This window comes from Telopea speciosissima, chromosome 11, assembly GCF_018873765.1.
Source record: "Telopea speciosissima isolate NSW1024214 ecotype Mountain lineage chromosome 11, Tspe_v1, whole genome shotgun sequence".
In the NCBI taxonomy this organism is placed as follows: domain Eukaryota; kingdom Viridiplantae; phylum Streptophyta; class Magnoliopsida; order Proteales; family Proteaceae; genus Telopea; species Telopea speciosissima.
Genome location: NC_057926.1, coordinates 35,962,502 through 35,990,073, shown reverse-complemented (window position 1 = coordinate 35,990,073; position 27,572 = coordinate 35,962,502). Strand labels below are relative to the sequence as shown.

Here is a 27,572-nt window from a genome sequence, read left to right as displayed (position 1 = left end):
AAATAGCATCACATGCAGGGTTTTTTACGATGTCCATGTCAATGAAGACCACCAATTGATTAGAGTTTTTTGGGTTGATAGTAGAGCACGAGAACAACACAAGACTTTTGGTGATGTAATTGTCTTTGATACGACATATAAAAAAAATAAATATGAGTTTCCATTTGCTCATTTTATAGGTGTGAATCACCACATACAGTGTACACTTTTTGGTTATGGACTAATAGCTGATGAGACAAAGGAATCATTTATATGGCTATTTAGGATATGGCTTGAGCGATGAAAAATATGTAGCCTAAAGCAATATTTATAGATCAAGACCCAGGAATAATGAGAGCAATCAAGCTTGTGTTTCCATTGACTATGCATCGGCTATGTGGATGGCATCTGGAGAAATATAGGATGCAACACATGAGAGCTCTGTACAAGAAATATCCTGATTTGAACGTAATTTATTGGAGTTGTATTTATGGTTCTAATACACCAGTTGAATTTGAGGAGCATTGGAAAAGCATGGTAAACAGATTTAATTTACAAGATCATCGATGGCTAAAGAAGCAGTTCAAGATACGTCAACATTGGGTGCCTTGTTACTTTCGTAACACCTTTTTTGCTGGAATGAGTATGACACAGAGGGGAGAGTCGAAAAATATGTATTTTAAGAGCTTCTTCACATCAGCAACACCTCTTAATAAATTTGTTACTCAATTTGAAGAGGCTGTGAACAGAAAAAGAGAAAAAGAAGCCAAAGAATATGCTATCTGCATCACCTCATCCCCTTCTTGTGCTACAGGTCACAGAATTGAGCAATAAGCCGTTTATACTAATAAGGTGTTCAAGTTTTTCTCCAAAGAGTGGTTCGTTTATTTTGGTCTTTAAGCGAATTAATGTGATGATGAAATTATAGAGAAGAGGTATAAGGTCTTTCATTTGGATGGGGTTCGAAAGAATGATGTCCATTATGTATTGGATAATCATCAGACTGATATCACAATTTATGGATACAGCTTGTTCAATAACAAAGGTATACTGTGCTAACATATACTTAAGATATATGTGATAACAGACAGATCCCACATTCCAGATAGGTATATCATGCATAGTTGGACCAAAGCGGCCCAATTTAGTAACACCACATCTGGAACTTTGGCAGGGTCATTTCAAGGAAAGCCACAACAACCAATATGGCTTTTATAAGATCTTGCCAATAAATTTGCAAGAGAAGGATCTCTTTCTGAAGAGCGGTTTAATGCTGCTTTAAAAATATTGAATGAAGGGTTAGTGCAAGTCCAGAGATTACGATCAAATGTGCCTAGTTCAAGTTGTAATCCGGAACCTTCAGTTGTAGTCCAACGAAGAGTAAATCAACTCTTACGTAGATCGATAACAAGGGGGAGATCAAATTTACAACGTATGGTTGCTGGCATTGAAACAGTCACTAACCGAAGGGGTTACCATTGTTTTTCTTGTGGCGGTACAGGCCACAACATTCAAAATTGTCCTATGGTAATTCCTTTCCTCGTCTTGGTATATCTATATTACAAGTTGTATTTATATTGATTAGTTTCTTGTAAATCTTATTGTTAGGTTAACACATTGGGGATTACGGGTGATCATACACAAGTCAATAACTTCTCTTTGCAAATAGAGACCTTGGGGGTTAATACACAATGTACTAACCTATCATTGCAAATAGAGAGAGCACGAGATAATACACAAGGCAGAAATCGATCGAAGCAAATAGATTTGAATGGTAAAACATCTAGGTTATATTAAGATCTGTTCTTAATATTTTGGTAACACAATACCTCTTTATTCACTAAACCCTTGTTTGTCATGCAGAACCTGCTACTCTTTTGTGACAGTTTTGTCATTCAACCATTCTTGGTTAGGATAAGGGTGAGTCATGCCCCAAATTTTGTAATTTATATTTGGTTTTGGTTCATTGTAGTTGTTATTTCTTATAATTTTTTTAATTTTATATAGTGATAAATTCTTCACTTATATATGTTTGTTAATACTGTTTTGCCTGTGAAATGCTATTGGATTGGACAAACCTTAGCTGATGTAAATTCCAATCCCTTGTTGTAATACCCTTGTGCTGTTACTGTTACTGGAATACTACAAGTACTAGAGTTGTCATTTACAGGTTTAAACTACACCCATTGCCAATGATGTTGCTGCTGCTGTCTTCCTCATTTGAGTGCATGCTGATGTTGTTCTCGAAATTTGATTTTTGTTCCTGTAGACACTGATTTTTGTCACCCCCTAATTGGCGATGATGACAACGGGACATGGACGATGGATGACGCACTCTCCCTCTTTTTAGACCCAAGATACCTGACCCATAAGACCAAGAACCATGCTGAGCACAAAATGACCCATTTTAGGCCCAAAAATAAGAAAAAATGGCACTGCGCCCCCACGGCGCCATGGACTCCTTCCCACGGCGCTGTAGACCCCTTCCCACGGCACCGTGGGGATGTGTATCGGATTGCCACGGCGCCATGAGAGGGTGTGACATCAGCTTGCTGATTTCACACACGGTGTCGTGGAAAAGTCCCCCACGGCGCCGTGGAGGACTTATCTGGCCAGGAGAGAGAGGGGATCCCTCCCTATAAATAGGAGGGTCTCCCTCCCTCATTTTCTAAGGAATTTTGGGTAGAGAGACCCTCCCCAAGTGATTTCCACCCTCTTTGTCTCATTTTTACCCTCTTTTCTCTCCTTTCTCTTATGAGAGTGTGAGTGAGTGAAATTTTCTTGGTCGTGGATAGATCCTTCGATTATCCCTTCGAGCATAGAGCACTCCTGCTCCTAGGCGTTGTTGTCCCGTTAGTGAAATTTTTAGACGCTATTTTGTCTGTTTTCTCCTCTCCAAATCATTTGAAAGAGCCATTACTCTGCCGAGAAAGAATCGACGTCAGTCCATTCGTCTATCTCCCCTGAGCCAGGGGAATACAACCATACAGGTATAATTACTGCATTCTTGTTGATTCAATGTAGTCCTTTTGTATTTCATCGTTTTAGTCCGTATTTCTTATATATGTAATGTAATTTATTATGTTTTAGTTCAATTCATAGCATCTGAATGTAGTTCATAATATCCCCCATCCCCGTAATAAAAGAGAGAGAACAATCGTCTTTATGTAGCATCTAATACAGAGAGACCGGCTTTGGCCGGGCGAGGTGGGTGCTTAACACCTTCCCACACTCGTAACTTGACCCCTTACCCGAACCTTTGGTCAGACCATATGGAGTCATGTAGCCCGATTCCGTTCACAACAGATAGGGCAGATCAAGACCTGCCCATTCCCATGGTTTGGTTTCATTTGTTACAAACTTGGTGTGTGCAAGAAGCCTAGGCATCGCAATAATTCCAAGAAAGTCAGCTACGCAGTTGGAGATCTTTTGGTGTCATCCTCTTAGAAAATGGGTGAAACTAAATGTGGATGGTTGCTCACTTGGTAAACCAGGGAGGTCAGGTGTTGGGGGGATTTTTTGCGATGAAAATGCTAGAGTAATTCACTCATTTGGTTTGTTTGTTGGCCATCTAAAAAATTTTGAAGCAAAATTCCTAGCCATATTTTGCAGTCTGAATTTTGTCAAAAATTTGGGAGTTTCAAAATTATGGGTGGAATGTGACATCAGTTTATTCGAACTCTATCCCTTGGTGTGTGCATCAAGACAGGATCTTTCTTCAACCTTTTTTGGCATCCATCGAGTGGAAAATCTGTCATTGTTGCATAGAGGCTAATCCGAGCCAGCTCAACCCATGTTAGCCGCTGGGCCTCTGTCCCTAAGCCTGTCCTGAAGGCAATCTGGAAAGGTATGACTCTTCCTAAGATCAAATCTTTTTTATGGAGAGCTTGTGGAGCTGGTTTAGCCTCGGGGGAGATTCTCATCAAGGAAAATGACTGTGGATGGATCTTGTATTAGGTGTGGTGAGCCTATTGAAACCGCAAATCATATCATTCTTCATTTCCCTTTTGCCCAAGCGGTATGGTTTGGGTCTCCATTATCCTTCCGGATTCCTTCACAAACCTATTCTTTAATTCAGTGGGTGTTGGACTGGAGTAGATTTAATTTCTTGGGCAAAGCAAAAGCTAGAGAGACAATCTATTTGAGCTCTTTCATAGAGTGGTTCTTGTGGACTGCTAGGAATGAGAAGATTTTTGGTAAGAAGGTGTAGACTCCAAAAGAAGTTATCCGCAAGGCTCAATTTGCTTTTGGGGAACTCATGGGATCCAGGGTCCTTTTGAATTCTTGCAATCCTCCCTAGAATCCAGCAGATCAGCAAGAGCCTCCTCCTTGGAACCCCTTCCAAGCCATTCCATAAGCTGAATTGTGATGCCTCATGGAGAAATGATCGTAGTAACTGTGGCCTAGGAATAGTTATCAGGAATGATGAAGGGCACCCCATCCTAGCATCTTCGGAGATTCATCATGCCACAAGTTGTTTCGAAGCAGAAGCTAAGGCAGTCTGGTGTGGGATGTTGGAGGCTTTATCTCACTGTATTAATTCATTGATGATCAAATCGGACTGTAAAGCCCTCATCAACCTAATCAATGATCTCAACGGCCCAATTCCTCTGGTTGCCCAGCCTTTAGTTGAGGATATAGTGCACCTATCCTCCTACTTTGTTAATTGCTCCTTTGCTTTAATTCCTAGAGAATACAATCTCGTAGCGGATACTCTAGCCAGGAAGGCTTTGTCGGTTGAGTGTTCGACAATTTGGCCGTTATCCTCTCTGTGGCTGAGAGATCTTTGTAAGTACTCTCCCACGAGCACTTTTCACTTTGAATAAGATTCGTTCTTACTAAAAAAAAATGTCACAAATCCAACAATTAATATTGTCTAAGATAGCGTAGAGGCTAGGGGAACCATGGTTATAGTAATTAAAACAGCTGAAATAAAAATTTTCTTTTCCAATTGACGAATATTGGGTTGTTAAGGAAAGAGAACCAAATCATGAATCAAAGAAGCTTCGAAGTGCTTAGTACACAATCCCTGTAATCCTACAACTCATAGTGAAATGACATTAAACAAACAAATTCCAATCGGATTCTTTCTCATTTGAGCCAAAAATACAAGTTTATTTTTTTTTGGATAATGAAGAAAGCTGTATTAGCAAAGCAGGGAAACTACTGTGACCAAATAATTAGAATTAACTCTAGTAGTTTGAGCCGGATCAATAAAACACCTATTCATTTTAATAATACATATATCCTTAAAAGTCTTTAATATAATTTTGATGTCAAACAAAAAACTAAAAACTTCCCATGGCCATTGAGAAGTAGCGATGGCATATACAACCATGAAAGTAGAGGTATTTGGTATTAAGCGTGTCGGGTTCACTAACAAAATACATAGAAAGTCTAAGATGCTTTTACTTTGGGGGAATTCAGTTCTTAAACCCAACACCCCCTACTGTCGATATCTCTAAGAGAGAAAGGACAGAGACAAAGAAATATCAATCTAAAACTTTTTCAGTCAAACAAAAATAAATGAGTCGGTCATCAAGAGATAATAAAAGAAAGTTGAAATTTTGCCTGAACTTTTGTTCTCCAAACTAAACGAAACACGCTGTTACAATTGATTGAACCATCAACGGAATGACACCCAAAAAGAAAAAAAAAATTCGCAACAATTTTGATAGATAATGAGCCATTTCGGGCCATTGGGCAAAATAAGAAATCAGAATGTGGTTCACTGGTTAATGGGATTCAGTAGGGAGTAGAGTAAATGAACATTCCAACTTCTGTTAACAATAAAATCAGAAATCAGAAACAGTACAGTAGGAGGGATGTGGAGTAGAGATGAGAAAGCCGTGTGCAATGAAAAATGCAATCACGGTTTGGGGAGGGACTCTTTTTTTTCTTATTCCAAGTTTCAACAAGAAAATTATCTACTCCATTCGACTAGTTCCGGGTAGGGTTCAAATTCCGGGCAACCCATTATCATTTGGAAATTTTTATTAAAAAGGAAATCCAATCCTTAGAGGAAATAGTCAGTCCTATGGTTCCATCCATCCTGGGATCCAAGGATCTTTAAAAAAATCAACCGATTTCTAATCACCCACTTTCCAGCAAAGCATGTTCTGAAGAATAGGGATCACACTAGAAATGCCTCTCTAGTCCAGATACAAGATCCTTTCTTAGCATGAAAATTAACACCATAATATGCCTTAAATAATTCTTTTAATCTTTCTGAAGATCTTTTAGCTTGTACATTGTTGATTCCATGAATGTCCCAAAAGAGGATCCTCATATGAAACAAATTGGTTTAAGGGCTTGGAGAAGGTTTCCACCAAGCGAGTAGACCTTCTAACATTCTTCTTATTCTGTACCTTTTGGAAACCCTGTTCATCTTGCAACAATTGTATCAAATGGAGTTATTGCTATTCAGTTCATTGACCTAAAAAGCCCCATAGAGGACTCATGTTACTTAACTTATAATAATACTTGCTCTGGTATTTTAGTTTGGACTTTACAATCTCACTTCCCACCATAAGTAAAATAAACCATGATAAAGAGAGAGGTTCTCATGATAATATTTTACAAATATGATACAAATTATGCAGTATGGCTCATCTGGCTAGCACAATCAACACCAGCTTCAGTCCTCTCTTACTATAATAATACTAATAATCATTAGGTACTACACTACCCCTTACCGGGGAAACAAAAAAATAAAAGGTACTATACTATCCTAACCTTCCATCACCATTACCTAATTGCAGAGGGTGGTTTTACATACCCCACACAGCTCAGTTATACAACAGAAGGCTGGTCCCAAGGATGTCCTGGAGAGTATAATTGCTTGTGCAACAATGTTCTTGAAAGGTGTCAAGGTACTTGAACCTCATCAACTGAGCTTAACTGCTCCCAAAATGTTAACCTTGAATCTCATGGTCCAGAAATATCAATGTTGTTTAGTTCCAACAGTTCAATGTAGTGTAAGCTTTCCTTCCCACGATCGCAACCCAAAACTACTTGATTTAGAATTCAAGTATAATAATCTGTCTTGCATCATGTCCATTGAGGTTCTCCCAGACATATTGAAGCACATCGATCACATTATCTGGTACCAGAAGCAACAAATGCTTCGTCCATAGATCACATTGGTCTCCCATCTCCTTTCTACAAAATTGAAGAGATGAAATATTGACTTCAATGCACTCACATTATCTGGTAGCAGAGGCAACAGATGCTTTGTCCATAGATCACATTGGTCTCCCATCTCCTTTCTACAAAATCGAAGAAATGAAATACTGACTTCAATGCTCTCTCTGTAGAGCCATATTCACCTAAATTTCTTTCCTAGGCAAACTCCTCTATTTAGGCCATTGGAGGGATAGTGCAGTATTAATGTAGTCAAGTGAATCTGGTGATCTTTACTATCCACAGTTTAGCAAATGTGGGTGGGTAGACTCCACACCTAGGAGAAATTTTCACTGTTGATATAGGTGTGGGCTTTTTTATCACATGGAAACATATGCAAGTTTGCCATGTGTTGCCATGTGGTGGGTAGTGGAATTTGCCAAATTCACCAGCCTAATGAAACACTGCTAATTTTTTTTTCCTGGACTGTGCAACACAACATAGGACTGTTCAATGGGTGTCTACCAAAGGCGGGTTCCACATATTTTGGAGTCCATATCTGGTAAAAGGGCTCTAATCTGGTGCAACTTCTGTTTCCACAAGGTCTGGGGAGGGTGGACTGGAGTCACTTCCAACCTTCAGCAATTTTGCATGAAGTGGCCACCCAAAGACTCGAGTTCGTGTTTAAAAAACAAAGTACAAAGTTCCAAGACGGATTTAGCATTGTGAAGCGGAACTCAAAATCAGAACTATAAAATCATGCACCAACCCAGCATTGGCATACCAATTGAACATTTGAGGTTGAATTTTTTTGTTGGTGTTCCATACTTCACTTTATAAGGATGCATTAGGATTTTCTCTACATTATATACCAAAACAATACAAAATTCAAAATTATGGTAGCATGCCAGTATTATGCCTGAGGTATGAGGTGAGGTGTAACTTTTGAGCCTTGCCTACACCTCACTTTGCTCAGGCGTGTGCCTGTCCATGCACCTTGCACCCGAGGCACTAGATGACCATGTTTTGCACCTTGGCCTTAGTGCCTTACTCTGGATTAAGGAATACCTGACTAGGGTCATTGAGATCAATACTGCTAATATCATGGAGTTGATGCGGATTCAATACAAAAGCAGGTACAGTTCCCTATAAATATGCAGCATGTGGATGTTAAGCAGACAGAAAAGGTGAAAACGTGACCATATGAAATAATTAGTCAGGTAATTGCTACCTACCTGACCAAACTGGTGATGCCCAATGAACGAAGAAGCACTATGCTGTTGTGCATAAAAACCATTACATGCAATGTCGTCATGGCGAGGAATTACCAATGGTTGCCTCTGCTGTGCAGCTACCGAGGACTCCTGAAATACCCATAAATTAATATTCATTCTCCAGTAAAATGAGCACTAATTAACAAACTGAACTACAAGGTGCCAGTAGACTCAGTTGGTGAAGTCTATGGCATGTCATTGTGCAGACTTGGGACCATGTTCCGCATTCACCTTGTGCAATATTTCCCTTCCTTCCCTTTGTTGTACCCCCCCTCCCCCCCACACACACAGATTCCTGAAGAAGCTAAGCCTTTTCAATGCCAATACCTGACTCAAACGATGAAGTTGATGGCCAACCATAACAACTGGAGATTGTTGCACAGCAGCCATATAGGAGGCCTGCAAAGTTCAATATCTTGACTTCAATGTTTATAATGGTACAGAAAAGTAAGTGGCAAGGTAGCATTACCAAAGTCGTACCTGACTAGAAGGATCATAATCAAGATTATTTGTACATGGACCATACGTATGGCTACCACCACCTGGAAGGATATATGGGCTGGCAAGGATCAACAGTTAGTTACTTTTACATCTGCAAATTTACATTAAAGTTTGTTGGCCACTAGATTTTACAAACCAATACCTGACCAAATTCCTGTTTTGATGGCCACTCATCACATCTGTTGCTTGTATGGAACTCTCAAGATGATCATTGGCTAGTATAACTGTGGTTTCCATATTTTGTCCTATATTAAGAAAACCATGAAGGAAATAAGAAGTTAGAACACATAAACAGACACCAAATGTCCAGTATTGATAATGTCAATGTCTTACCAACTTTTGTGTTTCTATGTAGTATTGCACTTTCCACACCTACCAACCCATTTTGTCGCACGGAATGCTCAGTTACCTGCATGTGAGACTTAGGGGTAGTTTTTTCATTGGGCTGTTTACCTGAAGATTTCTTTCTTCCTGGTCGCCCCTTCTGCTTTGTAGTATGTGGCTTGAGCAATGGATTCTGACCACCAAGACAATTTCCTAAGTTTCCATGTTTACCATTATCATTATATGTGCTTTCAACTTCTTTGATTAGCTCTCTGGAACTGATTGATAAATTTTTCAATGCACATTCAACTTCCTTTAATGTAGCATGTAAACAATTGATTGCCACCTTGTACACTTCATTGGTCATGGAAGCCTTTGCAGCAATATTGTTTGCTTGGCGATAAAGAATACGATATCTAAGTGACATACTGTCCTGACAATTGGCTTGTATTTCCTCAACCTGGTTGGCCACTGAAGGCCCAGACTTTGCTTCTCGTGTCCACCTTTTTAGTATGTACTGAGATGGAAGATTTTGAACATCCACAACTACAAATATCTTCAATATATGCCTACACAAGTAGCCTGCAAATTCAAACAGCTGGCAACTACAATGAGCATTGTTGCAGGAACTATCGAATAGAATGGTATGTCTTGCTTGCTCATGTTCTCTCTTCCACACACAATAGGTAATCTTTGTCCCATTCTCCTCAATTTTTTCGTGATGGTAATTAAGAGCTTGAACCAACTCATCTTGAAACTTCTGTAAAATTGTTCTAGTGTAAACTTGAGCTACCTCTTCTTCAATACTCATTCCAACCCTCAAAACTGGCCTTTTCTGGTTGTTTTCAAAGTCTTCATCATTTTCTGCCTCTCTCTGAGCTAGGACAGCCCTATCATACTGCTTCAGAAATTCAAATAAAGGTGTATGTCTTTTTAGATACCCATCAAAGTAGGCATTTATGCCTTCAATGCACTGAGTGGTATACATGGGTGCACAAAAGACATCACGTGTATAAATTGGTGCCCACCTTTCCTGATTTTCATGCAATTTCATTATCCACTGATTGCTCCTCAAGTCGTATCTCTGAAGCAAAACTTCCCAATTGGACTGAAACTCTTCAACCGTCTCCCCTTGGTATAAGCAATTGCTGAAATCACGAGCAAACCCAGTACGAGTATTAAATGTAAGTGGTAACATTTTGGTGGCATTGCGCATGATGTTCCATAAACAAAACCGATGACGTGTACTCGGCAACATACGTGCTATTGCTCCTCCAATGGCTGATTCTTGATCTGTGAGAATTATTTTCGGCTGCTGACCACCCATCGCCTTCATCAATGTAGCAAGAACCCATGCAAATGATTCCTCTGTTTCATCAAAAAGTAATACTCCACCAAATACAACCGTCTGATAATGCTGATTAATGCCCACAATTGGGACAAATGGAGTTCCATACCTGTCTATCCCATATGTAGGGTCAAAACATACTACATCCCCCAAGTAGTAGTAGTCCAGCCTTGATCTGGCATCAGCCCAAAAAATGTTTGTTACTTGACCGTCTGAATCAACTTGAATAGAATGAAAGAATGAAGGATTGTCCATTTGCTGACGTTCAAGATAATCAAGTATCATTGCAACATGTCCTTTCCGAAGTTCTTTTGTTCTTCTTGTACTTAAGGAATTCCTTACACCTTCAATAGGCAAGCTAGCATTACAACTTCCTCCATTTTCAAGAGCCAGAAAATTCATCAAGAGGTTTGTTCCAACTCCCTCTGAACGCATGTTTTCAAGTACTTCCCATTCAATTATTTTTCGATGTGAACGGAGCTTATGCCTTTTGTTTGGAGAAGTCAAAGCATGGTTATGCTCCTTTACAACTTGGCTCACAACCCATCTACCTCCTTTTTTCCTTCTTATTGACATCATAGCCTTACAACCTGTTCTTGTTTCTTGTCGAATCTTTTTCCTGTCTTCAGGTCTTATAGAACTAGCATTTCGGTAACCTTGAAGTGAACAACAGAAGCAACGACCTATAATCTCACTAGTACGCTGGGATTTACGAGTTGAACTTTTACGAGCACTGAATCCCATCTCAATTGCATATCTATTATAAAACGCATATGCATCATCTTGGGATTCAAACTCCATGCCAATACATGGACAAAGATCATTATTTGCATTGGATTTCATAACGTCCTCCTCTCTTGATTTACTAACAGCATCACTATTTTTACTCTCCATATCTCCTAAAACATCATCATGGTTTCCTTCACTTCCATCCAAACAAGTATGCTCTTCCTCATCATTGCCCACATCTGGGCTTCCACATTCCATTATTAGATCTACAAAAACAGATTAAGTAATATTATCAAACATCATCATGAAATCAACAACTAGCTAAACACATATAAAACACTGAAAAGAGGCTTTAACTTTTTTATGCAGTAAACATTCAATTAGATTGAGGGTGGGCCTTGGTGCAATGGTAAGGTTGCTCCATTGTGACCAAGTGGTCACGGGTTCGAGTCTGGAAACAACCTCTCTGCGAAAGCAGGGGTAAGGCTGCGTACACCAGACCCCACAATGGCGGGAGCCTCGTGCACTGGCTACGCCCTTTTTAAACATTCAATTAGACTGATGCTTCAAAATTATTGTTTAGTGTGGTAAATGATAATCATAGAGGTATAAAATGAATTTAAACAGACAAGTTTGTTTAAGCCAGGACCTACATGAACAGTCAGACAAGTTTGCCCACCAATGCAGCCACCTTGGCAGCTTGGTTCATTTCAAAGATTTAAGGTGATTGAAGCCAAGACATTCCAGCATTTTTTTTATTTATTTATTTTGGGGGGGGGGGGGGGGATAAAATTGACCGGGGCTGCTGAACTGGATTTGAGGCTACAATTTATTTGTCAAACATGCCACCAATGTACTTATGATGTTATTGGTTCCTTAAATTGACCCTTGTAGACCAGCAGACTCAGGTGTGGGTCAAGAAATTTGTGTGCTTCACATAAAATTCAAAACCGTTATAATAATAATTATAAATTATTATTATTAGTGTTGTTGTTGTTGTTGTTGTTGCATACTTGCATCTATCAACAGCCCTATCGGACTAGCACCACCATTAACATGACAACACCAAATTTTTTCCCATAATTTTCAGACAATGTGGAGGCCACATAGCAGATAAAATATGAAGATTAGCGGAGTTTTCCCACCCTAAGAAAAATAAAAGAAAATCAAGGCAACAAAAGGACTACTAAGCATAATGTTAAATAAAATTGCCAAGAAGACAGAAGGCTTAACTCTGGTCCTCAGAAAGAACCAGAAGTGATTCTCAAGAGAAACTAAGGACTCCTGAAGACTCAGTAACATTCAATTAGGGTTTACTACTGTGTTCTTGACAAACTAAAGAATCCAAAACAAGAATCATTAATTTCCCAATGAAACCCAAAGTTATTATATAGGTTTGAAATCAACCCTAACAAAATGGAAACGTGACATGAACATAACCAATTCTTTCAGAAACAATTACTCATAAAAATAAGGGGAAGGGTGGAGAAGAAGAGGAAGCTCTAGGGAAAAGTTTCTGGGCCTCAAAGTAGCGCCTTAGAAACTTAAACACAAACAGTGTACTTGCAATTTTGGTGTACTCACTGCCTCACTAGCTATAAGATAGGTAAGAGAAGAAGAAGAAGAAAAATGAACCAATGAATGAAGAAAAGCAAAATAAAGACCAGAAAGACAAGCAAATTAAATCAATTATATACAGAGAAACACCAAAAGACAAATGCAGAATCCAGCCTTGTGTTTTAAGGAATATGGGAATTCAGTATTTGACAAAATGCTGCTGCCTGTGGTTAAATGAGTAGGCCGATTATAGCAACAACTTAAGAAGATAAATTTTTCAGAATATGAGGAGAAAAATCCTACAGATGGATCCATTTTCCTATGGATTTTAATAAAGAATTACACCTTGATCTACAATAAAACAAACAATAGAACAAGGGAGAAAGGGAAATAACTGAAATCCATACGGGGGGAGAAAGTAAACAGAAAGACAAGCAGGAGAGAGAATTTCAAAAACTGCAGAGATTCACTTCACTCAGTTCAGAATTGCAACAACTAGAACAAAGGAGTACATTATGATACTACACTCACATAGTGCTGCACTTTTTTTTGGGGGGTGTGTTGTTTTACTAATAAAGAAAAAGAAAGCCATAGGCCCACAACCAAGCAGAAAATGAGGCAATGCAGGGGCTACTGATCACAAAGAACAGGATTATCAATGAGAAAAGCCAAAAGGAAAAAGTCAAACAGCTTAACCATTGAAGAAAAGCAACTGTCCACGCCCAAACACAAGCTCAACTGCCAAAGAACAGAGGCAGTCCTAGGGGTGGCAATATGTCAGGCCAGGCCATGCCTAGCTTAAGTTTTAAGGCCCTTAGGCCAGACTCAGGCTGGGCATAATGCTCAAGCCCATTGATGCAGATCTGAAGGTGTATTCAAGAAAGAAGAAGGCTGCTGCCTAGCAGCCACGATTTTGCCTTGGGTTGTTTGGGTTGTTTTGTTTTGTTTAATTTCTTATGTCCATGTATGAACTGGTTGGTTCAATTTAAGTAGTGGTCTAGTTGGTCTAGTTGATGTTAGTTACTTCTATTTTTTACTTTTACTATTAGTAATTGTCAGTAGTTACTTCACATCAGTTTCTAGCTGATAGTGCCTTGTACTCCAAACAAGGGGGGACCGATTGGAAACTTCCTATTTTGGGAACCTTCTAATTTTGGTCCCTTGCTGCTTCTCTCTATTAATCTATAAAGCAACCCAAGGGGGCACAAGATAACCCACGATTTTTACTTCAACCTTTGCTGCTATTTACATGCCAGCTTGCTCTCCCATGGAGATTCCTTAGTGTCTGATCTAAAGAGGAAGGGGCTGGTGTTCGATCTAGCCGACTCCTTGCAGTGGGAAACAAGGGAGGCTGATATCTACTTGGGTTCTTCTAACCTACGTTGCTCTAAAGCTGTTAGAAGGTTGTCTTCAACAATCGATCTGCACTGGTGCAAGTTCAGTCCTCAATTCTGGTTAGTTTCTAATTCTGTTCCTTACTTTCTAATTCCATAACCTCAATCCCCAGCCCAATCCTGCCATCAGCTTTCTCCCATCTTCTGGTCGAACTTCACTCCCTGTGAGAGGACCACTCGATCCAATTTTCTGGTCCATTGGACCATTGGATCTGTTGCTATTACCTTTTCTCCCTCAACCTGTCCCTGAGATCGATTCCTGCAATTGCAGCCTTGTTTATGTAATCGGTAGGAAGGATTTAATCTGCTGATTGCATAAAGACCTTTGATATTGACTTCTACTTTGTTTCTGACCTATAAACATATATCCCTGTTCTATCCCAAGCCCCTAAACTGCTATTCTGGTTATATTCCTGCTTCTGTTACCGATTGCACACGCTTACCTAATATTCTGGTTCTCTTCTTTTCTATTTCATACCCGTAACCTATCAGCCTTGTTAAAACCTGAGTATCTCATAAGTGTGATTCATTCCCTGGTTTAAGATCCTTTTTTTTAAGATTGTTTGAAGTTTTCAATCTGTCCTACATAAAGTGGTATCAGAGCATTGCAGGGAACCACTCTTTTGGGCTTCCAGATCCATCTGATCTGATGCTACTATGATGAAGATGTTCAAACAACTGAATGACAAGATTACTGAAAATCAGAAGAGCATTGAAGATAGATTGTTGGCAATGGAGACTTGAGTTACCACTCCTACTCATGGCTCTCATGTTCCACATGATGATGAGACCCATCCGGCTCACTCTGCAGCCAATGTTCCTAACCGGAGGGGAATGGAAAGGTAATGTAGAAGAGGTTCAAGTAAGAACCACTCTACAGTAGAATCGATGATAGGTGGTTGCAGCAGCAAAGGACCTCCAATAACCCTACACCCGATGGCACATACTATTGGCTTGTGTACGATGAACAGCAGAGCACAAATAAGGCTAACAGAATACTCGACTGTAGCCCTTAGGGAGGGGGGAATGGATTAAGTCTCAAAACAGCAGCACAATAGGTCTCAGATTGTTAAGAAGAAGAGACACAAAACTGCCGCCCTGAATTAGAAGGTGATCTGTCTGCAGGTCTGCAGGGCCTTCAAAACCAGCAAGGGATCTCCAGCAGCAGTTGGGATGATAGCAGGTCTTCAACAGATCTCAGAACTCAGCAGAATAATATGGTGTACACTCAAAAAAATGTAACATCAGCACTCACAAATTGTTGTCGGGTAACTGTGTCATAACAGTGATCTGCGAATATCCAAGAAAAACACACTTAATTGCCCTGGGAGACAATTTATCATACCTAATCATAAATTTGAACAAAGCAAGTGCATCCAAAAAAGCACGAGGTGGTAAAGAGAACAAAAGAAAATCAGAGAAAACAACACTCATAGGAGATTTATTCTAAAGGACAGAGGAAGGCATCCAATTAATTAAATAACAAGTGGTTAGCACAACATCTCACCAAAAATATTTAGGGGCATTCAAATGAAAAAACAAAGAACGAGCAATCTTTAACAAGTGACAGTTCTTTTATTCAGCAACACTATTTTGGTGAGTATGAGAGCAACTAGTTTAATGTAAAATGAAATGTTCAGAGCAAAAGAAGATATAGTAGTTTTAGTGTATTCCAATGCATTATCTAAGCTGATAATTTTAATAGAAGTATCAAACTGTCTTTTTATTTCATTGTAGAAAGATTTAAAGACAGATAAAAACTCTAAACGATCTTTCAACAAATACAATCATTAAATGGGAATGATCGTCCATAAAAGTAATAAAGTACATAAAAATTGACCAACTCTAGACACAATAGGACCCCATGTATCAGAATGGACTAATGAAAATAAAGACCGACCCGTAAACAGGTCCCGTAAAGGAAAAGAAGTACAGTGATGTTTGTCAAACTCGCAAGATTCAAACTATATGCTGAAAGTAGGCTTGCATTCAGGAACCACCTGTTGGAGCTTGGAGAGTGACAAATGATCTAAAACCGACAATGCCAATACAAATAGACGCATTACTAGAAGAAGCCAATGCTTCAGTAGAAAAGAAATCACTTGCAAGTTAGTATAAGCCACCTTTCTCATGCCCTCCACAAATATTCTTCCCCGTCTGAAGATCCTAGAAGACACAATAAGGATAAAAAGAAGAGAAATTTAAAGATTTAGTACATTGATTAAGAGATAACAAATTTAATGGCAACTGTGGTACATGAAGAACAGAAGACAATGATAAGAACGAAGTGGGAGAAACACCACCATAACCCAATACCTGAGATAGTCACAGAGCAAAAACAAATCCAAGCACTCAATAGCAAGTAAAAGGACAGCCAAGAAATTTGTATATTTATGTCAATGTATGATTGAAAACACCCAAAAATACTGTTGTAACAGTGTATAATATGCACAGTTAGTTGTAAAACCACAAAACATATCAGAATTCCAAAGTCACAGAGAAAAAGGAGAAACAGAATTTGGGAGAACTTGATATCAGCCTCTACAATGATCAGAAGACCATGAAACTCTGATCTAAACCTGTATAAGAGATGATGAACAATCTCCCAAAATTTTATGATGATCTGATGGCTGGATCTCCTAATATTGGAAGGTCACAAAAATAGGTTTGCAAAATCCAAGAACATGATCTAATAACCAGTAGATGATAATCAGATCCTCATATGTTGATCACCCTTGTTTGCAGATCATAGAGGCATACCAAACCATAAATAGCAGCAAGAACACATTGTTCTATGAAGATAAAGCATCCACAACAGTGCCGCATGATATAGATCACCAGAAAAAAAAACATATATCGCAGGAAAGAAATCACCAGAATCTTAAGTCGCAAAGAACCTTCACTCCAGCATCACTCAATGTATCAACCAGAAACCGTAGTTTTTGTTCATGTTCTCTAAACTAGGATTTCACAGCACAAAGGGCAGCATAGGTTGCTGCTAACCACAGAAGAAGGGATCCTTATAAGGCCTCACAAACCAAAAAGAGCACCACAGGTACTGGTAGACTAGAGCTCTGATACCATGTAAAAAGATCAGACACTAGTAAAACAGTACCTGTGCAAGAAGATGAAACGAGAAGACAAAGAAGAAGAGGAGGGAAACAAAGATGAGAGAAGTCGAGAGAGGAGAGAAAGATATGAAAGACAAGAGCACAAGGTTTCTCTAGATGGGGAAACCAGGAGCCATAAGTTGTATTTAAAATGTAGGTTATAGACATTACAAGGACAAAAGAAATAAGTTACAAGTGAAGACTTGAAAGTTGAAACACAAGAACAAGACCAAAATACCCCCTGTGCATTACAACAGCTTTCATCAAGTTGATTCAGCACCATGCAAAAAGAAGACGAAACGAGAAGACGAAGAAGAAGAGGAGGGAAACAAAGATGAGAGAAGTCGAGAGAGGAGAGAAAGATATGAAAGAAAAGAGCACAAGGTTTCTCTAGATGGGGAAACCGGGAGCCATAAGTTGTATTTAAAATGTAGGTTATAGACATTACAAGGACAAGAAATAAGTTACAAGTGAAGACTTGAAAGTTGAAACACAAGAACAAGACCAAAATACCCCCTGCGCATTACAACAGCTTTCATCAAGTTGATACAGCACCATGCAAAAATGAGCATAAAGCATCAATTTGGCATCATGTTATTCCATTTCAAAGACGGAAACAGAGAACATATATGAACACACCAGAACTGTAAACTATAACAGAACGTTTTTGCCAACAAAACTGCTCACTTGTTTTGCATTAAATAAGATGTTTGTGGTGATAGTTTCTCAAAACTTATCATCTGTCAAAACGTAGCTCTCCATGGTCATGTTAGGTTGCATCCAAAGTCCCTTCAAATAATAAATGAGTACAAAAAGGAACAATTATGAAGGGTCTTGAAGGATCTGTCCCTACATATAGTATATGATACCCAAAATAAATCGGCAAAGCTTCAAAACCTATCTTCCAAGTGAAATAACAAACAATAATGAAACCCCTGATTACCGTGATTATTTCTCATGCACTAGCACTTTTCATGGTTGGACCAATATGAACCAGTCTGGAGGACTAGGCCAAGGAGAACCAGGCCTAACTTGGCTTCAATATGACAGTATATATTCACCCAAAAAAAACTATGGCAGTATACAATATGTATTTGATGGGGAAAGATTGCTTACATGCAGATAGCTGCAAAGCCAACTCTAAAACAAAAATGAAGTTTGAACCCAACTCAAATTCCATGCCCAACCACAACTATAAAAAGAATATAATATTAATTATCAACTTACAAAAATAACCTCAAATAGAAAGATAAATTCCCTAGCTACCCCCACTGAAACTGAAGAAAATTTTAGGCCCGGTTCTCCTATCCAGACTGGTTCATATTGGTCCAACCATAAAACTGTTACTGCATCAATTTCCGACAAAACTGACATTTGGAACTACGAAGGGACCCACATTCACATCAGGGATCTATGTAACAAAAACAAAACTGATCCAAAAAGAACAGGAAATAAAAAAGGGGGGAAAAGATGACCAGAACAGGAATAATAATGCAAAAGCAACTGCAGGTCTGTCAAAGTGGCCCAATCACTAGATAGTTTTCTCACTGAGAACAAGGATTTAAGTATCGGTATGGATGATTTTAAGGGATGTATCATATTGTATCGGATAGATGCAAGATACACATTGAAATGGTCAAGAAACATACGGATGTGCTTATGCTACATATAAAATACCGTTTAGAATCATAAAAAACCTTATTATGCAATATCAAAATATATATCAGCGATGCATGGATTTGATTCATTTTACCTAATCTAGTGATGCATAACAAAAAGAGATTTGAGCACCCCCCCCCCAAAAAAAAAAAAAAAGAGATCTACAACTTTACCACTTTTTCGCCCAAATTTGTTTCAATCTGTGATTTGAGCACTGTAGATCCACAAAACTTATTGAAATGGTGAAGATTAGGGCCTTTTTTTATGTTAGATGATTTCCTCCATCTCATAAGTCATATCAAAGAGAAAAACAAGTTTCCAGGCCTTCAGTTGCTCTCAATTTCATATGTCACTCAATGTTTCTGTTTTCCATGTTTAAAGGAGGCATATCAATCTTACATGTATCAGACCGTATCAGACTGTATCGAGCCATACCAGTCAATACAAAATTTAAAAAAAAAAAGTATCGTATCAATACCCATCAATATATATGTATCAGCCGATACGATACTTACCGATACTTAAAACCCTGATTGAGAATTATTTTTCATTGATCGATCTGGTCTTTCTTCATTTTTGTTAGTTCCTTATTTGAATGATGCATATATATTCAAGATTTCAGGAGTGATCTGATGCCGATTGAAGGAGCTAAAAGAGCTAGGGGCAAGCCTAAAATGACCATTGGTGAGGTTGTGAAGAATGACATGCTTAGTCTGGGTCTTGTGCCAAATATGACCTTAGATAGAGCCTATTGGAGGGCAAGGATCCACTCTATCGACACCATGTAACTGAGATCTTCCTAATTTCCTGGGCTATCCTCTTTCCTCTTACTTTCATTTTTATTTTATTTATTTTATTTTTTGAAAGGATCCGTGTAGCCAACCCCATTTAGTTGGGATAAGGCTGAGTTGCTGTTGTTGTTATTGATATATATATTCAAGATTTCAAGAAAATATTGTATTATGGAGTCTCCGACAGATAGAGTGCTTATATCTCATGTGACATAGGTAGGTCATTCATGAATAAGAATAAAAGATTTTGCAGCTGAAAAAGATGAAAAAAGATGCACTTTCTAAATCATACACAGACGTTAATCCCTGATAGATGGATGGCACTCCTGCTCTCACAATTCTATACTTCTTAGTTACAAGGGACTTTTTTTATACCAAGATCATTCAGAAAAATATCTCAACCAAGTAACCTCCGCTCCTGTTGTCACCACGGCTCTATACTCTACTTTTGCGCTTGATCTGGAAATCGTTCTTTGCATTTTGTCGCTCCATTGTTTCAGGTTCTTCCCCAAAAAGACACAGAACCCTGTAGTGGATCATCCATCGTCTGGACAACAAGCCCAATCCACATCTTGGTAGGATGATAGGTCATCTCTACCTGATGAGCAAACTAAGTAGAACAGAGAGAACAAACAAACACTAATACAGAGTTCATATAAAAAAAAAAACTTTTATTGGATAAATCAATCAAGCTTGTAATACATGTTCAGTATGTTATTCTATAAGCAAGAAGAGCATCTTTAAGTTACTCATTTCAAAAATTCTGGGTTAAAATCCTATTTAAGTAAAATGGTCCATATGAATTAAGATAAAACTGCCAACTGGTTCGAACTTCAAACCACCATTTAATGCTTCATACATGATAGGTAAATTGAAATGTTTCTGCACGTGTAAAACGCATCTATCTCAAAAAGCTCGTAAAGAGGTAAATCAAGGAAAGACCATCAAACCTGAAGAGATGAAATCAGGTTATAGGGTTTCTTTTTGAAAAGTTGCACATCTTGATGCGTGGACTAGATCGTAAACTTCCACCGCCTACCACAGCTAAAAGCTTTTCATTCCAACTTTATCTGGTAGACATTTTTCAGTGCATTATCAAACTAAACCAGAGCACTGATCCCAATACATCAGTTATTACAAGCAATAGTTGATATGTGTTAAATACATGGATGTCATGGAGACTAGGCGACCCAAGCCAAGGCGCCCGCCTAAGCATTACTGAGGCACCCTAGGCGTGCAGTATATTACTATATGTAATATAGCCATTATAAATTTATATAATTATGCTTTTATTCAACATAGAAGCCATGTCAATGCAATATGATATAATTATTCTAGAATTGTCATAATATGACAAAATCAACATATAATAAGCAAGGCATAGAATATTATATAAGCACATTCATTGAAAAACAAAACAATAAACATTAATCAACGTAAACTCATGAAGTGTTAACAAGGCGTGCTATCACGTTGGACCCAACAAAGAGCCTGAATGCCTAGGCGATGCCTTGACAACTATCGTTAAATATATGTACTTTGCAACCGTCAAGTCTAGTAACTACTGCAACAATTAAGGGTCAAAACTCAAAAAGTATTAGGACCTAAGACATATCTTAATAAAATAGTTGTTTTAAAAGTTTCGACAACCAGAGCAACAAATCCCAAAAAATTCCAAAGAGTTAAATAAACCAAGTGAAATTGGAACTTCAAATTCATGGCCAAATATGCATCAACCGATTCAGTAGCCAGAAAACGAAGAACATGTAGGACATAAATACAAAAAAGTCCAAGAACAACTCCATTGACTTTCTAACATGAGAAAGATCAGCAAGCTATCATTAGAGCATCCCTAATAAGTTTCTTTTTTTTCTCTCTCTCTCTTTTGATACTAGCCCTAATAAAAGATTAAAAAATTCAAAATCAAGCATTTGAGGAAACAAAAAGCACTCAAGTCTCAATAATATATTTTCAGTAGAGTCATCTTGGTACAGCTAATTGTCTTGACAAGTGGTAAAAAGCTGCAGCCTTATGGTACACTATCTATTTTAAGTTGATTTATATCACTTAACTGTTTTCACAGCCATATAGTCATAGATCCCGGTATGAGGAAAAAAAAGGGGTCCTTCTATGCGTCACTATGAAGAGTGAAGTAGTTCACTACCTTTTTATCTACCCTCTTAAATTGTTTTGGTGAATTGAAGTTGTAAAGAATCCCAGAACCTGTAACCATGGAACTAAATCTCGCAAGATCTCGGTTTTTCCCTAGGTCAAGACGAGATCCCATCCAAAACAAAAAGTGGAATATCTTGTCGAGATCTCAGATCGACCCAGATCTCGACCCAACTCACCTTATAAACTTCCAGATCTCGAGCTATCTCGAACTGTCTTGAGCTATCTCGATCGAGAGGTTGTTCCATGAGCTGCTGCCACTGGTTTTTCACCATTTTTGACCTGGATTTCGCTGGAGAAGTTCCTGCCGGCATCATTCAGCTACACCACAACAAGATTAGTGCATGATTTGTGGTTCTTTACATCAATTTCTCACGCCTCATGGCAACCACCTCTTCTACACCCTAGGATAGGAGAAATGGCATATGTTGATGAAACACTTAGATGAATTCTGTGGCAACCTATGTGCAACACTACAGCAGCACTATGACATGGGAAGACTATGTGGCAACCTATGGGATTGAATGCATGATTCAATCACATTTTCTGGGATGATAGATGTAGCATTGTTAAATAGATTGATGTATTGTACACTTAATATTTCTAATGCTTATTTAAGTTGTCTTACATTAATTGAATGCTTTGATTGCTTTATATTATTAAATTATGTGTAGCCTATAGAGTAGGGTATTTTAGTATGTCGTCGCCTACCAACCTAGGGTCCGAAGTGAAACTCCTATTTGGACTTTGTTTTTGCAAAATCTAATAGTGTCATTGTGTTTAAATGGCCTAAAATAGGTTGAGTACAAAGTTTCAGACCCAAACTAGGTCTAAAACCCACCGAAACCAGCCTTCGAGTTGAAAAAAAAAAATACACCAACTCAACCAAGATGTCGAGTCAACTCGGTTTTTTCCAAGGTCAAAACCTGGTCGAGTTCCGAGTTTTAGTTCCTTGCCTGTAACCATTGCCTGGCAAAGAGAAGAGAGAAGATAGAAAGGAACTAGGGAGAAGAAGAGAGAACAATGGGAGAAACAGGTTGTGCGATAGAATATCACTTCTACTGTACCAACCAACATATATTTATATTAAGCCAAAACAAAATTACAAAAGGATTATAACTCTTACGTAATTAAGCCTAAAGCCTAAACAGGAAACTTACTTAGACTAGGAAACTAACAACTATAGACATAAAACAATAAAGGAAACCAACCATGATAGGGGGTTCCCCCTATCATGTTACATATCTTAACACTCCCCCTCAAGCTGGAAGCTGGAGTATACATATATCGAAGGAAAACTCCAGCTTGGACCAACAAGAACAGATATGAAAGAAAGCACCAGTCTTGAACACATGTAGTCATAAACGCCAGCGAGCTCAAAGCAGCACTCCAATCAATAAATCCATCAACAATAGCAACCCAAGCAAATCCAATCAGCAACAGCAACACGCCAACACCAAAAGCTCTAACAAAATGCACACCCAATGGCTACATCAAACGTCCTTCCCAATGAATGCAACAAAATGCAACTAGTAACGTGCCCAAACAAAGACAGATAAAAGTGCAACTCCAATGGCTACACAAAATCCCATAAAAATGCAACTTCACTACACAAAATCCCATAGTTGTCAAGGCGTCGCCTAGGCGATGCCTTGGCATCTAGGCTCCTTGCTCTCACCATGAATTTTGGTGTCGCCTTGGTCACCTAGGTGACGCCTTGTTGCCTTGTTGGTGTTGCCTTGATTTTTAACCCCCTCAAATGCCTTGGTTCGCCTGGGCACCTTAACAACTATGTTTGATACCATGTAAGGAATCCCAGAACCTGAAACCATTGCCTGGCAAAGAGAAGAAAGAAGATAGAAAGAAACTAGGGAGAAGAAGAGAGAACAATGGGAGAAACAGGTTGTGCGATAGAATATCACTTCTACCGTACCAGCCAACATGTATTTATATTAAGCCAAAACAGAATTACAAAAGGATTATAACTCTTACCTAATTAAGCCTAAAGCCTAAACAGGAAACTTACTTAGACTAGAAAAGTAACAACTAAAGACATAAAACAATAAAGGAAACCAACCACGCTAGGGGGACTCCCCCTATCATGTTACATATCTTAACAGAAGTAAAAGGGTAAAATTTATAAATTCACACATTTTGTAGGGAAAACTCTGCATATCCCTCCCCCCCTCCTCCGGCTCCCCTCCCCTGCCCTCTCTCTCTTTCGTTCCCCGCCCTGTGCTCCCTCCCGCACCATCTGTTGTGCCGCTCCCCCACTCCTTGCAACACCCCCTCCCCTGCCCTATGCATTTCCCCCTCCCGTTAGGTCTTGGCTTAAACATCATGTGGCTTGAGACTTGGAAGGAAGATTCATCGTATGTCTCATATTATGGTAGGGCACAGGACAAAAGATCCAAAGACAGAACCAGTCGTCGTCTCTTTAAATGAAGAGGTCGTGAGATGGACATGTGACGGCTGCAATCATCATCTCATCTCCATCAGAATAGTAAAAGTGGTAAAGAGGAAGAGAGAGAGAGAGAGAGATTTTCCAACACAAGCACAGAAGAAAATATTCACGCACCCCAGAGGACAGAACCAGTCATCTCTTTAAATTAGAAATACTGAAAAAAGGAGAGAGTTAGAAAGAGGATGAGGGGTGTGTGTTGCGAGGAAGAGAGAGGGGAGAGGGGGAGGGGGAGGGAGAGAGAGAAGGGTTCTATTGTTTTTCTTAAATTGAGGTTGCAGAATGGGATGTTGTTGCCATGGTGGCATTGCAGGGCGCTGTAATTCCATGTATTTAATGCTATCAACACAAAAAGGAATTGTAGCAACGATCAACAAAGCACATAAAATCGGCCATAGTGTCCGGAAAAAGCTGTAAAGCTCCACTAGAACACCAAAGCATAAACCATATAGAAATAAGGAAATCAAGGGGGGGAAATAAGGAAAAAGAAAACAAAAACACTAATCAACCCCAAGCCCCCAAAGACACCCACAGTGAGTGAGTCAAACACACAATACATAGTTACACATAGCACATGGGAGGAAGGATACGTATAGGGTGAGGATGAGGGGAAGGTGAGGTTGAGGGCAAGGGCGAGGGAGATGCAAAGAACGAATAGATACTGGGGGGGGGGGGGTGAGATGTAGAAGGCAGGGGACGACTAAGGGAAAGAGGGTGGCTATGGGAGGAGGACAGGAGAGGGTGGTGGGAAAGACCGTGGGAGCGAGAAGGGAGATGCTTATGGCCGGGCAGGGGAAGAGAGAAGGGGAGGGGGAACCAGAGCCGGAGCCAGAGAAGGAGAGAGAGATAGAGAGCCGTAGTGAATCAGTACAGTATCCTTAGGCTGTGAAATTTCTCTGTATGCCTTCTACACATTGAACAACATGAATGCAAGACGGAGGCAAAAAAAGTCATAGTGAAGCAATCCACTTCACCACACATAGTTCTGCAAAAGATTACCCCCCAAAAAAAATAACTCCAATTATTAGATGCCAACACACAAAAATATTTTCTCATGTACAAAATCAATGTTAATATGCTTCCAATTATCTGCTTTGGTACTTCAATGTTTCCAACATCTACAAATAAAAAGAGCTAATCAATGTTAAGAAACTCAACTATAAAAGATTCGACATTAAGAGAAAATATATTCAATATAAAAAAAATAAAAATAAAAAGTGGAGAAATAGAAAATATCATCTACTTAAGCCGAAACCTCTACAAATGCCCACAAACTACTCTTATCAAAAATTAAATTTTAAGCATCCAATGTCAAGGTAATCATATTTATTAGCCAGACCTATATCACATTCTCATATACAAATTCAGACAGAGTAACAATTCAAGGGGACCACTCTCGCTGTACAGGCATGCTTTTTCATGTCAAAATTGAATCCACAACAATATATGAATTGATATTGATAGCAATTAAATGTTAAAAAGCATGAGTCACAACCAAAGCACCTTCATTAATACTTTTATCGTCATACATCTGCCTAGGCCAGCTCCCACATCCTCAATGCTCTTAACATTCCCCAAACGCATAATTAGCACTAAAATTACCACAAAAAAGTAATTTTTGCATCTTTACAGACTGGAATTTGCTATCTACAGAACAAAATTGGGCATATAACAATTTACGACTGATTTTGAAGTGGAAAGATGCATCTAAAGAAAGTAAAGAGAAGATCTTTCAGGAGATTGATGAACAGCACCGAAGGAAGTAATAAATTTCCTACCATGACATGAAAAGGGTTTTAGCTGCTCCAGCCCAACTCTGTTCCTAACCAGTCGAGACAGCAAAACCAACTGATTTCAATCAAACCAGTCATTTTATTCTCTGGGTTCAGAAATTGAGCCCTGAATATCCTATTTTTGTAGAAAAATAAGTTCTTTTTTATACTAGAGAGTACACTATTATAGCTTTCAAATGTCATAAAACGAAAACCGTCTTTTCCTTCAAAGCTTAGGAGAACAAGGAGAAATTTCCAACAAATGGAGAAGTACATACCTATTGGACAGTTGATTACGAAGGTGAAGAATTCATCGAAAACCCATATGCATGGATCGCTGATACAGCTAACCTCCTCTGGTTTCTTGAACCATGGAAGAACCAGATTACCAGAAGGGAAGAGGAAGGTGAAGGTTTACGGGAACCATGCGAAGTGGCATTTCCCTGGCATTGTAGAAAGTTTATTTACCTTAATACCCCTGTTTTTTTAGAACTTGCGGTGTCAATCTTAATTTTTATTTGGGTTTTTTACAATTACCACTCCAAAATCTTTACTATTTACTACTATCCCCCCAAAAACTTTCAAACAACTGTTACCCCCCTCTGATGCATACTAACCACTAACTGACCCCCACCGTTACATTTTCGTAACGGTAGGGGTTAGTCCTGACAGTGTGCCGTTGTTACGAATTTTCTAGGACCAAAATGCCTTTTTGGAGTGGTAATTGTTAAAAAAAAAAAAAACCCATCACCGTCCTCCTCCTCCTTCTACTTCTTCTTCTTCCTCCTCTGCAACCCCAAACCTGATTATATTCCTTTGGGAGATAACCAGCTTCTTCCCTCGTCTTCTTCTTCATCTTTTCCACTTTACTTTTAATTTATTTTGCTTAACTCCTGATACATCCAAGATTCACCGAACCAATCAGCGGCCGCCACGTGTTACTGGGCGACCCGCTCCAAAACCAAGGGGAACGAACTGGGGGTCCCACCCGGGCTCGACCTCACCCAGGCGCGGCCTGCACCCAAGCGTGGTCTACACCCAGGCGCGGCCACCACTCAGGCGCGGCCTCACCCAGGCGCGGCATCGTGGACGCAGACGTGATGTGCACGAACATCAGGGCTACTCATCTATGACCCGATCGTATCACTACAGACTCATGTCACCACCAGGACTCTAGGCCACCGCTTAGAAGTCACGTCACCCAGACGGATTCAAGCACCAATGACGTTATCACCACATGCGGGTATCTATCCACCAAGGATCTTGATACCACCAGGACACTCCCTCCCGCGGGGAGATGGCCAATCAGGATAGAGCCCCGTTACCCAGGGCCTCTATCCACTAAACGGCACAATCGCCGTCAAACTGGGACTCTTCAC

At 39.2% G+C, this 27,572-nt stretch overlaps 2 protein-coding genes across 2 annotated transcripts; one reads left to right on the top strand and one right to left on the bottom strand.

Annotated features, from left to right (window-relative positions):
- Nucleotides 1-330: 330 nt before the first annotated feature.
- LOC122645029 (protein FAR1-RELATED SEQUENCE 5-like) lies at nt 331-813 on the top strand. Its single transcript, XM_043838382.1, has one exon. The coding sequence runs from the start codon at nt 331-333 to the stop codon at nt 811-813; it is 483 nt and encodes a 160-aa protein (XP_043694317.1).
- A 5,894-nt stretch (nt 814-6,707) lies between these two features.
- On the bottom strand, nt 6,708-26,594 carry LOC122646046 (protein FAR1-RELATED SEQUENCE 5-like). The gene is made up of 8 exons (XM_043839502.1): nt 26,472-26,594; nt 9,210-11,543; nt 9,019-9,121; nt 8,856-8,934; nt 8,703-8,774; nt 8,337-8,465; nt 8,170-8,247; nt 6,708-7,140 (listed from the first exon to the last, which is right to left on the bottom strand). Exons 2-8 carry the CDS (start codon nt 11,533-11,535, stop codon nt 7,117-7,119), a joined length of 2,811 nt encoding a protein of 936 aa, XP_043695437.1. The 5' UTR covers nt 11,536-11,543; nt 26,472-26,594; the 3' UTR covers nt 6,708-7,116.
- Between the last annotated feature and the right edge of the window lie 978 nt (nt 26,595-27,572).

Bases quoted from the DNA above. Each gene is read 5' to 3' on its own strand.
- LOC122645029 (XM_043838382.1), top strand. From the start codon at position 331: ATGAGAGCAATCAAGCTTGTGTTTCCATTGACTATGCATCGGCTATGT.
- LOC122646046 (XM_043839502.1), bottom strand. From the start codon at position 11,535: ATGGAATGTGGAAGCCCAGATGTGGGCAATGATGAGGAAGAGCATACT. The intron at 9,122-9,209 runs GTAAGACATTGA...TTCTTAATATAG, and splicing joins ACATAGAAACACAAAAGTTG to GACAAAATATGGAAACCACA. The intron at 8,248-8,336 runs GTAGGTAGCAAT...GCATATTTATAG, and splicing joins GGCATCACCAGTTTGGTCAG to GGAACTGTACCTGCTTTTGT.